Source organism: Hordeum vulgare, chromosome 1H (assembly GCF_904849725.1).
Source record: "Hordeum vulgare subsp. vulgare chromosome 1H, MorexV3_pseudomolecules_assembly, whole genome shotgun sequence".
Lineage (NCBI taxonomy): Eukaryota > Viridiplantae > Streptophyta > Magnoliopsida > Poales > Poaceae > Hordeum > Hordeum vulgare.
The window spans coordinates 489,335,508-489,350,320 of NC_058518.1; the positions used below are offsets into that span (position 1 = coordinate 489,335,508).

General features: G+C 42.3%; 2 protein-coding genes across 2 annotated transcripts; both read right to left on the minus strand.

Moving 5' to 3' along the window:
• Positions 1-634: 634 nt before the first annotated feature.
• Positions 635-1,508, minus strand: LOC123417672 (non-classical arabinogalactan protein 31-like). The gene is made up of 2 exons (XM_045106916.1): positions 1,242-1,508; positions 635-1,121 (listed from the first exon to the last, which is right to left on the minus strand). Exons 1-2 carry the CDS (start codon positions 1,441-1,443, stop codon positions 817-819), a joined length of 507 nt encoding a protein of 168 aa, XP_044962851.1. The 5' UTR covers positions 1,444-1,508; the 3' UTR covers positions 635-816.
• Positions 1,509-11,995: 10,487 nt separating this feature from the next.
• Positions 11,996-12,956, minus strand: LOC123417688 (non-classical arabinogalactan protein 31-like). Its single transcript, XM_045106917.1, has 2 exons — positions 12,699-12,956; positions 11,996-12,558 (listed from the first exon to the last, which is right to left on the minus strand). Exons 1-2 carry the CDS (start codon positions 12,898-12,900, stop codon positions 12,254-12,256), a joined length of 507 nt encoding a protein of 168 aa, XP_044962852.1. The 5' UTR covers positions 12,901-12,956; the 3' UTR covers positions 11,996-12,253.
• Positions 12,957-14,813: the final 1,857 nt, after the last annotated feature.

Consider the following 14,813-nt stretch of genomic DNA (forward strand, 5'->3'; position numbering starts at 1 on the left):
TGAACCAATAGCCAGCTCCCTTCTCTATGCAAGTATACAACTATAGGAAACGAACTTCAAATTATGTAATGATAATCGGTCGAGTACTTCGTGTTACATGTATATATGTACTTTTATTTGGTGCATCAACATTTAACCGCAAACACGGAATCGGAAACACTTAACCGCAAACACGGAATCGGTGTTTCCGGATACGTGTTTCCGATTACGTGTTTCCGATTCCGTGTTCGTAAAAAACGGAACACGGACACACGGAATCGGAAACACGGAATCGGAAATACGGAATCGGAAAGACGTAAACGGAAATACGGAACCGGAAACACGTAAACGGAAACCCTGAAAATACGGAACACGGAAACACCGAAATACGGAATCGGAAACCCTGAAAAGAAAAGGAAAAAAAGAAAGAAAAAAAAGCATTAGGACCGGTTGGTGTTACCAACCGGTTCTAAAGGTCCTCCGCCTGCGCGCACTCTTCGACGCCCACGTGGAGGCCTTTAGCACCGGTTTGTAAGGGACCGGTGCTAAAGGGGGGCCTTTAGTCCCGGATACGTAGCACCGGATGTGTACCCGGGTCCAAAGGCCCTTACCAACCGGTTCTAATACCCCTTTCTCCACTAGCGAGGGCAGGATGTTTTTCTTGAACCATACACTCGTTGGTAATTCAAAGAAGCTTACAGAGCCAATGCAACAACAGAAGAACCATAAAATCAACATTACAGCACATCATGCATATCCTAGCTACTCCAGCAGCTAATTAACCCTAATCCATTTATTCAAGCCCTAGAAGCGCATGACGGACGGAAGGATGATGCATCAGTAGCACTTGTTGGGGTTGTTGGGGCGGAAGAAGAAGTTGCCGACGGAGTAGAGCGCCTGCAGGCCGTCGCCGTGCTTGACGAAGGAGTCGAACTTGAGCGGCAGCCCCTCGCCGGCGGCGGGTTCGTCGACGAGGCCACACGCGGTTGACGACGAGCTCTCCACGTACACCTTGCACTCGTCGTTGGTGAAGGACGCCATCTGCGCCGACTGGATGACGAAGTAGCCGCCCTGCCCCGATGTCCCTGGCAGCTTCTTCAGCCGCCGCGGGCCGTGCCGGCACTGCAGGTACACATCCACGCCTGCATGCACAAACACACACACAACATATATGTTTACGAGTCGATGCCAGAACGAAGGAGCACCCATGCATGGGATGCGTAGTTAAAGAAGGCGGAGGTTGGGGTTAGAGGTATACGTACCTTGGAGCGGGGAGGCGTCCATTTTGGCGTTGTAGCCGATGTACCTGCAGGTCTTGCACCAGACCATGCCCTGCACGCCGATGGTGAAGTTCACCGGCGCATGAGGCTGGGGCAGGCCCATGGCGGAGGCGCCGGTGCCAAGCAGAGAGAGGAACGCGGCGCAGAGGGAGAACATGAGAAGGCACTTGGCTAGCACAGCCATGCTGGTCTTTTTCCTGCTAGCCAGATACCTAGAAAAGGTTCCTAAGTTGCGAAGATCGACTAGCTAGGAATGATATGTTGTGAAGACAGCAAGCTAGAAGGTTGCAAATTTATAGTACTAGCTGAGCAACTGCATAGTGTACAGTACTTGTTTAAGATGTGGTTCGTGGTTGCTGTTTACGCAATGGATTAATTAATTAGCGGAGATCGATCGTTGGATCACGTCGTTGTTTATTTTATGGGCCAAGTTGTAATGGACATACGTACGAGGTTCGTCGGGGAAACATGCATGGTGCACTCGCATGTGGCTTGGAGCCTTGTTGGAGTGCATCGCAAGCTACTAGCTAATTTCAAAGCGCTGTCACTTGCTTCCAGGTAATTAACTTAAGCAAGCGTCTAGAGTGGGTGCGATTATCTGAATTCACGTACGCGTACTGCGTATGTTTCGAAGAGACGCCCGGCAGCTTGCAGTAGTGGGCGTACATATATACATATACAGGCACCAGAAATCATGCAGCATTACGTTGCGTTCAAGGCATATTGGATCGTCCATGCCTTCTTCTTAATTAATGAAAGGGGTATAACTTTTGCTTTTGCGTTTCGAAAAAGAAGTTTCTACTACCAAAGGCAGATAGTGACACAAATGCCTTCTGATGAGTTCGGTCTAGTGTTGCATCTAAATCCTAAGGTAGAATATATCCGTCCAAAACTAAAATTTAAACTTGTCAACGGGACAGGATTTGAATATCCGGCATCTAATTAACTTGGTTTCCACCGAATATTCTCTCAGGTCCCAAGGGGGTAGTTTTCATGGAAACGGGAGTTGAAGAGTGAACTCATCAACGGAATCAATTGGTCGAGAAACTACGAAGATTTTCCGTTAATCACTAGTCAAAGTTTCCTCTTGGGAATGTTGCTTTCGGTTGTCTTTCGTGACGACAACTGCTTTTCTTTGTAAGATGAAAGATCCAAATTTAAAATCGAAATATCTCTTGAACAAACTTTCTGAATCATGTAGATTTTTCACTGTTGTTTTCTCATGTCTAAATCTTTGAAACAGAGAGCACATCTTGATAGGTTTAGACAAACCTTTTTTCGGACACAACTTGTACTACCAAGATAACGTGCTTGTACTCCTTGGGATAACATACTTGTACTCCCTATATGGTCATGTACTCCAGAAAGTTGCAACATGTACTTCCTGTGCGGTGTAACTTTCATATCGGATCAACATAATGGCATAATAAGGATTTACGAAACTGGGCCCCAAGAGTGAATTATAGAAACTATGCAACATACATTAATGGAAATTGGAGGAAGACATAAATATAAAAGGAGTTGCGAACTTCCGGAGGATTGCAAAGGAACCATGTGTGATTTGTTTGACTAACACAAAGCAAAGCTAGCTCAAAAGACAATTGATGGTGCTATAAAAATCATGAAAAATGATCGAATGCATTGGTGTAGAGCTCATTTCAGTTAAATTCTAATTGTGATTCAGTAGATAAGAACATGAACAACTGGAGAATAGTAGGAGCTTCATATCTATCAATCATAAGCATGTTTGAAGTGATTAGGTGATGGTTAGGATTTTAAAACAAAGAACGAGTGTGGTAGATGGTAACAAGACGTTTGTCCAAATATTTCTAGGAAAATTAAGAGATAGATCATAATTTTGCTAACCGCCATGCCAAGTGGAACATGATATAAGTATCATATAAAATACTCCACTTAAAACACTTGCAGTTGTAGGTACTGACAGCTTTATAGGCATCCATGCCCTCATGTACTATCATGCATATACTATAGCAGTTATTAACACATTCATTGCCAATTCTGCATTGTGGAGTAGATTAGAAAAAAAATGATCATCGCTTGGAGTCGATTGAAGGCATGCCTAGCTCACATATCTCTAGTTCTCTACTATGCCAAAGCCACTTCTACCAACGTATGATGTCATGCCCGGTAGGTCTGGTGGGGATAAGAGGATAAAACCCCATGAAAACCCATATTTCATATGCTTCGAAGATGCAAGGCTTGGTACAAGCATAAATTCGCTGCTTGCAAAGAATACATGCACAATAAGAAAACTTGTGAGAAAAAGATGGCGGTCACAAAAACATCTATCATGACAGAATCATTAGCTCATGTTGCACCATCATCTTAGCATTTCACTAGGAAACTATGGTACACATCCTATAAGTATATTCATTTTGAAAACAAAAATTGCCTAGCATTTATTTTTACATTTCTCAAAGTTAGCAAGAAAGCACTAACAACGACAAGTCATAAAGCGCAAGCAAATACACCGCCGTGGTTTGTTGGGTCGTATTTATCATAAATGAAAACATAGATAGTGACGGTGTAAGCAACTTAAAATTCAAAAGCTAGTGGAAAAAAGGTCAAGTGTTATTTATCCAAGCTATCCCACTTATGCTGTGACTTGCTTTGAAATAACAAGGTGCATATGTGAGCAAATTACCTCTCTAAATGAAGATATTAGTGGAGTGATCAAGAGAAAAAAGAAAAAACCGATTCTATCAACAAGGTGAAAATGACTAAGTACAAGAGGGATGGAGGACTTGGCTCAAAAAATGTTCCGAAATCCAAATTTTATTTCTGTTTTAAAAAATATTGAAAATGTCAAAAGTTGATTAAATTTCAAAAAATGTTCAGAATTTCAAGATTTATTTAAAAAAAATTAAAATCATAACTTCGAATTAGTTTAAATGAAAAAACAGAATTTCGGAATTTCTTTAAAATTTCAAAAAATGTTCAGAATTTCAATTTTTCTTATTTTTATAAAAACGGAATACAGTGTGCTTAAATTTTCATAATTTTTTTATAATTTCTAAATTTGTTCGAATTTTAAAAATATTCCGAATTTCAAAATTTATTTGAATTCCACAAAAGTGTAATTCCAAAATTTAGTTGAACTTTCGAAAAACTGGAATTCAAAAAACTGGTTAATTTTTGTGCACATTTTTAAAAATCCGTTCACCATTCAAAAAAATATATTTGAAATTCAAAACTGTTAACGCATGCAGGTAGCCAAACGAAGTGTCAGCTCAGCACGTCTCGGAAAGGCCTCTCAACCATGCTGAGTTGAGCACACCTAGGTAGGGTGCATGGAGGCGGCCATGCTCATCCCGACCCACAAAAATGTATAGAATTTCATAAATTGTTTAAATTCTCACCAAATGTGTAGAAATTGTTTTTTCCAATAATGTTCGTAGTTTACTTTTTTTAATATACAACAAAGGATCAGAATTTTAAGATTTGTTAAATTATCAAAAAATGTTAAGAATTTCAAAAAATATTTAAATCTTCAGACTTTCAATTTTTGTTTAAAGTTTTTAAAATATTCATAATTTCAAATTTTGCTTATATTTTCAAAAAATATTGACAATTTAGAATTTTGATTAACTTTTCAAAAAATGTTCAGAATTTCATATTTTGTTTATTTATAAAAGAAAGCGAATTCCAAAATGTGTTTAATTTTTTTTAAAACTTTCAGAATTTTGCAAATAGGTCAGAATTTGTTTAATTGTTTAAAAAATGTAATTTCAAAAAGAAAATTAAATTTTAAAAACTATGGAATTCCAAAACGTGATTAAATTTTCTTTCACCTTCTTCGAACTTTTTTCATTATTCACAAAATATATTCGGAATTCAAAATAAATCAACATGTTTAAACTCATGTAGGCAGCCAAAGGAAGTCACAACTTAGTGGGACAAACTTATCTCTGCCCCAAAATCACCTAGAATCAACCCAGAATCACAGTTTAATCTAGAATCGTCAAAAGTTGGCGATTGTGGTGATTCTAGCCAGTCCTTCAAAGGAAGACATTTCATTTTTAGCACGAGCCCCTATTGAACCAAGTATTTACAACCAAAGTGACACTCGGGCATGACCGAAAAAGACACAAAACAAATCGATGAGAGAGGCTCTAGTTCGTAACTATTCCTCGTGTTTGTCTCCAGCCACGACATGATCGATGTTGCATAGTTCGCGTCGCCAGCATGTCCCTGTCTGCCGGCGGCAGGTCCCCTAGGCTATCGCCCAACCTTCCACCACCATCCGACCCGTCCGTCGTCGCCTCGCCCCGGCCCCGTCTACTGCCCGCCCCGTTTGGTGTCAATGATATCTCAACATGGTGTTAAATGACAAAACATGAATGCACTCTAAACATGGAAATATATATCTAAACAATTGACGTTCTAGTGTCGAAACATGAGTAGTATGATACCGAATCTGCTCATTTCTATATCTAGTATTTTAAATGAAAGTTGAAACGTGGCCAAGTCCCTAGCCAACTTCAGGACAAATAGAACCTATATGCAACAACAGTGAAACAATCTTTGTGGTATGGATCAGTAATTTTAACTGTCAACAAATTATACATGTGCTTTTGGGATCAATAGTGCAAGAGAGAACGCCTAAGTAATTATGCGTGACTTGGCCAGCATGAAATGGTTTTAGAGCAAAGGCGCACACACCAACATGCTATGATGCAGCCTCAATGCATGAGCTTAAAAGTTTCTTATATAAGTGCATACCTAGCACACCCCGTATAAAGCCGACCCGCAAAACTCGTTTACATTTCACGGAAAAACGGTTTTGCGGGCCGGCGTGGGTGCGGAGAGAGTCAGACCCCGTGAAACGGACTCGTAAAAAAGGATATTCGTAAAAGATGCTCTTTTACGGATCGGCTATGCGGGGTCTGCTCGGGCGTCGCCGCTTCGACCCGCAAACCGTAAACCCCAAATAAGCGAATTTGACAGCAATTCCAACAAATGAGTTCAAATTCAAACAATAAAACATAGTTCGCGCGTAAAATAAAAGCATAGTTTTATAAGACACTCCCTTGCAAGCATCCATAGTTTTATAAGACACATCCGGAAGTATTGATCTTCGATTCTTTGCCAATACCTTTTGGAGGTTTGAGACACCCGTGCAAGCATCCGTAAACACCGCACTCCAAGCCTTGATCAAGATTTGATCTTCCAAGATCGTGTAGTTCTTCGATCTCACGCTTTTTTTACCTGTGCTTGCTGATACACCCACTCATCTACCTCCTCCACTTCATCTTCACCACCATTATCATCCATGCAACCCTCCATTTCATTGTAATCCAAACCAACGATCGGGGCTTGATCTATGTCGACGGTGTTGGTGTCCAACAACTTCATGAACTTGACAGCGACATTGTTCCAACCACCACTACATTGAGTAACATCAAGTCACGAGCTACCACAATGACGAAAAGCGAAGCAAGAACAAGGGACGGAAGATGCATACCTTCCGGCCATTTCATCAAAGACCTCGCCTGTGGTGGAAGCAGCGCCGTTGAAAGGCATGTCGGAGAATATCTTGCTAGGGCGGAGGGAGTGGACGGAGGCGCCGGCCTTTTCGTAGGAACCTTCTTCCGCTTCACGCCCGAAACATTGCTCATCTTCTCCACCGGCGGTCGGGCAGAACGCGCAGCAGCGACGGCGCCCGACGCGGATGCCTTTCCGGCAAGGCCAGACGGATTGACGCCCTGCACGACAACGTTGCCCTGCCGCTTGTGGGCAGGCGCGTTGTTGCCTTGGGCGATGACGGGGGCGACATGGCCGGCGACGACATCCACCGGAGGGGATTGCGCGTGCGCAACCTCCACGTTGACGTGGGACAGTTGGGAGGCTTCCATGGTGGTGAAGAATGGCGGGGAAGATGCATCGGAGTGCGCGGTGGCGGGGCAATGGCTGTCGAGGCGGGGGTGGGGGGGCAGGGAACGGCCGCGCGGAAATCTCGTTGTGGATAAGGGGCGAGCTCGTGTCGGCCTCCCACCCCGTGAACCTGAAGGTTGAGGGCAAACTTTTGTCGCGCCCCGCAAAAAACTTTTACGGATCGAACACGTTTGTGGGGAGTCGGGCAACATTTTTCGTGTCGATCGATGTTTTGACGATTATTTTACGGGTCGGGACATTATAAGAGGTCTGCTAAAGATGCTCTAACCCACTCTAAACTATTTGACAAGGTGTATGGGCTCACCTCGACAATGCTCACCTCATGCAAAAAGGCCTCTCAACCATGCTGAGTGGCGCACACTCAACTAGGGTGCGTGCAAGCAGCCATGCTCATCTCGATCCTCAAAAAATGTTCAGAATTTTAAAATTTGCTTAAATTCACAAAACAAATTCTGAATTTCAAAATTTGTTTCAATTTTTTTACCAATTTTCTGAATTTCAAAATTTGATTAAATTTTAAAAAATGTTCAGCGTTTCAAAATTTATTTCAGTTGTCAAAAAAGTCAGAATTTCTGATTTTTCAATTAAAAAATTGTCTAGAATTTTGTAATTGTTTAAATATTCAACAAATGTCCAGGATTTCAAGTTTTGTTTAAACTTTTTAAAAATCTATTCCAGAATTTGTTTAATTTTGGAAATATCGGAATTTTAATATTGTTATGAATTTTCGAAAGATATTCAGAATTTTGAATTTTGTTTACATCTTGTAAAATGTTCATAATTTTAAAGTTTGTTTAAACTTTCAAAAAATGCAATTCCAAAATTGTTTAAATTATAAAAATGGAGTTTAAAATTTTGTTTAAATTGTCTTTCACCATTTACAAAATTCTTTCATCATTCGAAAAATATATTCAGAATTCGAAATTGTTCAACAGGTCTAAACATATGTATGTGGCCAAACAAAGTCTTAGCTCAGCATGTCTCAAAAAGATATCTCAACAATGCTAAGTTGAGCACACCTAGGTAGGGTGCATGGACGCACACATGCTCGCCCGACTTACAAAATATATTTATAATTTCATAAATTGTTTAAATTCTCAACATATATTCAGAATTTTAAATTTTGTTTCAAATATAAAAAAATTTAAGAGTTTCAATTTTTCTAATTAACGAAAAAGGTTCATAATTTCAATATTTGTTTAATTTTCGAAAAATGTTGAGAATTTAAAGCTTTATTTAAATATTCAGAATTTCTAATTTTGTTGAAGTTTTCAAAAAATCTTCAGAATTTCAAAATTCCTGAATTCCAAATAAAAAGGAATACCAAAATGTGTTGAAATTTTAAGAATGTTCAGAATTTAAAAAATTGTTTGAGTTTCAAGAATTTTTTTGAATTTATAATTTGTTTTATTTTTTTGAAAATAGTTTAGAATTTGAATTAATTAACAAAAGGGATTCCAAAATATGTTTACATTTCTTTCACATTTTCAAAATTTGTTCAATATTCATAAAATATGTTTGGAATTCAAAATTGTTCAACATGTCTAAACGCATGTAGGTAGCCAAAGGAGGTCTCAGCTTAGTGAGAAAAACTCATCTCTGCCCTCAGAATCACTTAGAGTCAACCTAGAATTGCAATGCAATCTAGAATCGTCAGAAGTTGGGGATTGGGGTGATCTAGTAGACAGTCCCTCAAAATAAGACATTTCGTTTCCAACACGAGTCCCTATTGAACTAAGTATTTACAACCAAAGTGACACTCGGGCATGACCAAAAAACACACGAAACGATTGATCAGAGAGTCTCTCGTTCGTAACCACCCCAATTGTTCCTCCCGAGCCATGACATGATCGACATTGCATGGTTCGCGTCGCCAGCCCGTCCGTGTCCGCCAGCAGCAGGTCCCCTAGGCCACCGCCGACCCTTTCACCACCATCCCACCCCTCCATCGTCGCCTCGCCCCGGCCCCGTCCACTGCCCGCCCCGACCGACGATCGTCTCGTCCAACGACCTCGACCCGACCCTGTCCGCTACCGTCCTGTTAAGCAACCCTGCATCACAACCTTCACCTTCGTGGCCAGTCGCCGCCCCGTCCCATCCGTCATTGTTGTGGAGCTCCTCAAATTGCTTACCCCTGTCTCATTCTCTCTCGCTCTCATACCTTTATTTTTTTTCTCTGTTCCTATGTGTTTAGATATGTGAAAATTTAAATGCTTGGTTGTTTGCTAACTTGTATGCTCATTTGGATTGATGGTTTTATGATGTTGTATGGATTGATGGTTGTATGATGTTGTATGGATTGATGGCTGCTTAGTAGTGAAAATTTGTATGATGTTGTATGGATGGAAGGATGTATGATATTGAATGGATAGTGGATTAATGGCTTCTTAGTACTGAAATTATCCTAAATAACCAAGTGTTAACAATTCAGGACCCATTTCCAATCTAGGGGCGTTATAGACATTTCATCATAAAATCTACATCAATTACAAGCTGGAATCTTAAAAAAGAACTAGACGGATGATTCTCTGGGTAGGTGATATAGTTGGCAGTTTTCTAGAACCAAAGTCTTGAGAATCATCAGGTAAAAAGAATTGGCACATACACTTCTACCAAACAACAACAAGTGCATGTACTCAACATTTCTAGAATTAGCATGTCTCAAAGGGGAACAACAATGCTGTGGTGGGAACTGCAACCAAACACATCCTTACAAAATAGTGGAACCAATGTTGGATAGATGCCATCCGCAAGGTAATAACCCATCGACTAGTTGTGCTCATTGACCGAGTAGTTGCAAGCAGGAGCATCACCTTTAATAAGCTTGGAAAATAGTGGTGATCTCGACAACACATTCAAGTCATTGTGAGAGCAAGGCAAACCAAAGAATGAATGCCATATCCAAAGATCCTTCGATGCAAGTGCCTTAAGAATAATTGTTGGATTGTTGTAGTGGCCTTTGTATTGACCCTTCGAGCCCGCGCGACAATTCTTTCATGTCCAATGCATCAGTCAAGTGATCCAAGCATCCCTGACCATCCTCTTGCTTCACTCTCAGTGATCAGTCTCTGGGTATCTTCCTTGGTTGGTGCTCTCAAGTACTTTGGGTCAAAGACAGCGAACACTGCTTTACTGAACCGTTGAACAACCTCCAAGATTGTGTCTTCATCAATGCGGACATAGTCGTCAATTGCATCGGTCGGACACCCATATGCCAAGACTTGAACATGCACAATGCACTTGATCGGAGGGCTTGCACTTATATCTCTACATGCATTTCTCCAGAGCTTGAGCCAGTCATCATATCTCTCAACCGTTTTTGCAATGGTTAGAAAAAGGCTTGTATGTATCCGAAAGTGTCGGCGAAAGTACTTCTCCTGATAGGTTGGCTTTGGATCAAAATGGTCTCTCATGATCTTGGCATGGCCCTCCGCTCTATAACAGCTGATGCATATGTGGCCAAATGGTCATCCTCTTCTAGGCCACCCAACATCATTATTGAAAATCATGCTTAATACGGTGTCAAAGTCATCGTCGTCTTCTTCCTCTTCGGATGATGACGAGTCCTCCGAGACCATCTTTGTCAACCTCTTCATCTACAACTAAAACGGCCAGGTTCGGTCCAAGCGGGCTTGGTTCAAAAGAAACGAACAAAAAACCCGTCTAGAAAATTCGTCGAACACTTGCAACCCGGTGAATCGGCTACGACGGTGGCGGCGGCGTTTCACCTTGATTCCGACGACGACGACGTGGGCTGAACGGGCTCGACATCCGGCAGAAGGGCGGCGGGGGCAAGGGAGGCAACGACTTAGCGGCGGGGCCGTCGAGCGATCGCAAGAAGGTGCTCCAGTGAAGATGCAGGGGTGGTGATGATGCGAGGGAGAGGCGTGACTTTTACTCGGAGCCGAAGTGGCCAAATATACTTAGGAAGAAGGTTGGCGCTCAAGTATAATTTTTACTCCCTTAGAGCATCTCTAGTAGACCCCTCAAACCCTCAAACCATTAAAAATAACCGCTTTTTTACAGTTTTCGTCGAAAAAATGACGTAGACTAGAACCCTTAAACCCTTAAACCCGTAAAAAAAAATTAGAGATCCAACCCTCAAACGCCTTCCCAGCCTGTAAAAGTGAGGGTTGGGGAGCAAAATCTACCCCAACCCTCAAACCGTTCCATCCTAGCGCGGGAGGAAAATTTTCCATCCCAACTACCTCCCGCGCCCACGCCGGCCGCCTCTCCGACCGCCGCTGCCGCCGTCCCGCCCCCGGAGGCCTCCCCTCCACCTCCCGAGACGCCGCCGCTGTCTGCCCCCCCCCCCCCCGCCGCCCGCCCCAACCTCCCCGGCCGTCGCCCGCCTCGACCTCCCCCGTCGCCGCTGCCTCCTCATCCTCCGCCGCTGCCGCCCGCCTCGGCTTCCCAGCCGCCGTCTCCGCCCCCCGCCCGCCTCGACCTCCCCAGCCGCCGTTCGCCTCGGCCTCCCCGTCCGCCGCTCGCCTCCGCCTCGACCTCCCCGGCTGCCTCCGCCACCCCCCGCGCCCTCCGCCTCCCGCAGCAAGAGGCCGCCCAAGCTCTCCTCGCCGATCCGTAGGAATATTCCGTTATAAGGGTTGGGTTTGAGGGTTCTAGTCTTTGCCCCTGTTTTTCAACTCTTAAAAGTGTCAAAAATGACCAATTCTTAACCCTTAAAACTGGTTTTAGATTTAAGGGTTTGAAGGTTCTACTAGAGATGCTCTTACAACGAATTGGAGACCGATTAGGTGGGCGTTAGAGGAGTAGAGGATCGGTTAGAAATAGCCCTTAGGACTTGCATTCCTCGTTTCATATTCGAGTTATTCCTTTTCTTTTCTTTGCGAATAAAATACTCGAGTTATTCCAGACCATGCATGCTGTTGCTAACTAAAGAAGCTTACAAAACCACTGCTACAACTTGCCTAAAAAACCACTGCAACAACCAAGGAAACCTCTCAAAAAACCTTACAGCACTGCTTGCATATCCCAGATAATCCTCCAACAGTGAATTAATACTAATACATTTATTCAAGTCCTACAAGTACATCCATGTTTCTCGGTGGCTCGATTGATCAGTAGCACTTGTTGGGGTCGCTGGGGCGGAACATGAAGTTGCCGACGGAGTAGAGCGCCTGCAGGCCGTCGCCGAGCTTGAGGAAGGACTCGAACTTGAGCGGCAGCCCCTTGCCGGCAGCCGGTTGGTCGGCGAGGCTGCACACTGCCGACGACGAGCTCTGCACGTACACCTTGCACTCGTTGCTGGTGAAGGACGCCATCTGCGACGACTGGATGATGAAGTAGCCGCCCTGGCCCGTCACCCCACCCACCTTCTTCCGCCGCCGCGGGCCGTGCCGGCACTGCAGGTACACCACCGCGCCTGCGCAAGCACAAACACACACGCCGCATATACGTACGCAATGTATCGATCAATGTAAGGAAGAGACGAAGGGGCACCTGCATGCGATGCGTACGTACGTTACGTAGTTGAAGAACGCAGAGGTTGGGATCATAGTTCACCTTGGAGCGGGGAGGCGTCCATGTCGGCGTTGTAGCCACTGTACCTGCAGGTCTTGCACCAGACCATGCCCTGCACACCGATGCTGAAGTTCACCGGCGACTGAGGCGGGGGCAGGCCCATGGCGGAGGCGCCGGTGCCAAGCAGAGAGAGGAGCACGGCGGAGAGGGAGAGCAGAGGAATGCACTTGGCTATCATAGCCATGGTACTGGTATTTTCCCTGCTAGCTAGCTAGAAAAGGCTACAGGCAGACAGAACAGAAGCAGCTATTGGCTAGGATATATATTCGTTGCCAAGACAAGAAGCCAGAGGTTGCAAATTAATGAGTAATGCTACACCTACAAAGGCTTACGTAAAAAATTTACGTATAAATTGATGTGTAAGATTGTGATTGGTGATTGAGGGATGAGGGGCCCCACCCCCACTGAAAATCAGGGGGGAAGAGAAGAGTTAGTTTGGAAGGTTAAGTAAACCTTTGTAAGTTTTTGTATGTCTAGCATTATTGCAAATTAATAGTACTTGTGTGACAGTGTGAGGTACTGCGTAGTACTCCCTCCGTTCCTAAATATAAGTCTTTTAAGCGATTTCACTAAAAGACTACATACGAAGCAAAATGAGTGAATCTACACTTTAAAATATGTCTATATACATTCGTATTTGGTCCTCTAGTGAAATCTTTAAAAAGACTTATATTATGGAACGGAGGGAGTACTAGCTGAGCTGCATGACACTGCATGATGAAGATGGTTCGTGGTGCAATCTTTAGATCAAATTTGTTGTTTATTTTTGGGGCCAACCCGGTATACGAGGTTCGGGGGGGGGGGGGGGGGGGGAATGCATGGTGCTTGGAGCCTTGTTGGAGTGCACCTCAAGATAGCTAATACAATGTGAATTATATTTTAAAAGGTCAAACCTTTTATGTTTGATCAAATTTGTAGAAAAATATATCAAAATCCATAAATCAGATCTTTATGGTTAGATTTATCATGAAATGAATCTCCATATATACTTTTTTGTTTAATACTATGGATGATGATATCTTTTGCTCTGAATTTGGTCAAAGTTAAGAAATTTGATTTTTTGAAAAATGAATACCCCTTATATTTTGGAAGTAATGAAATATTTCGTTTGGCGGGTGGGAAAGATGATGGAGCGTGTTTCATTTTTATTTATAATGTGTTAATTTGATGGGCCTTTCATAGCGTGAATCTGTGTTATCCACTATCAACCTATATTTATGTGGGGAAATTTCCGCGTATGTGGTTATACGTATATTGGTGCTACAATATCACATGATAACACTTATTTTTTTCTAGATGGTGGAAGGCTGCGAGAGATTGATATGCTTTTATAGTCCGGTTGTTGCTATTGATTTAGAAAAGGAGTTGGTCCGATCAAAATCAGAAACCAAATCAAAATTCAATACCTTAGTTGAATGAACAAGCTCAAAATTAAGGAACATAGTGAATTAAAATAATTGAATGGAAGAGCTCCTTAAGAAACTGTTGACTCGGCCAAAACTGAGTGACTCAATTTTAAATTTAAGACCACAATTAATGCGAGGTATTAAAAATTAGGAAGCATAGTGTTTAATATAAAAGAATTGAATGAAAGAGCTTTCAGAAATTGTTGACCATTCATAATGTTCATAGTCGGGTAACCCAATTTTAATTGGAGACATCAATTGAATATAAGCTCTTTAAAACTAGGAAGCATAGTATTATATACTCCCACCGTTCTACTCCCTCCATCTCAAAATAAGTGTCTTAAGCTTAGTACAACTTTGTACTAGCTCTAGTACAAAGTTAAGAAAGTTATTTTGGGACGAAGGGAGTATAATATAAGAGCGTTTTTGACACTACTATAGTGTCAAAAATGCTCTTATATTATGGAACAGAGGGAGTAAAAAATTAAAACTTTCTCCATTCCTAAATATAAGTCTTTTAGAGATTGCACTACGTACTATATATGAATGTATATAGACATATTTTAGAGTATAGATTCACTTATTTTATTTCTTATGTAATCCATCGTAAAAAATCTTTAAAAGAACTTATATTTTAAAACCGAGGAAGTAGTTAATAGTAAAATCTGTAAAATAATTTATATTTAGAAAC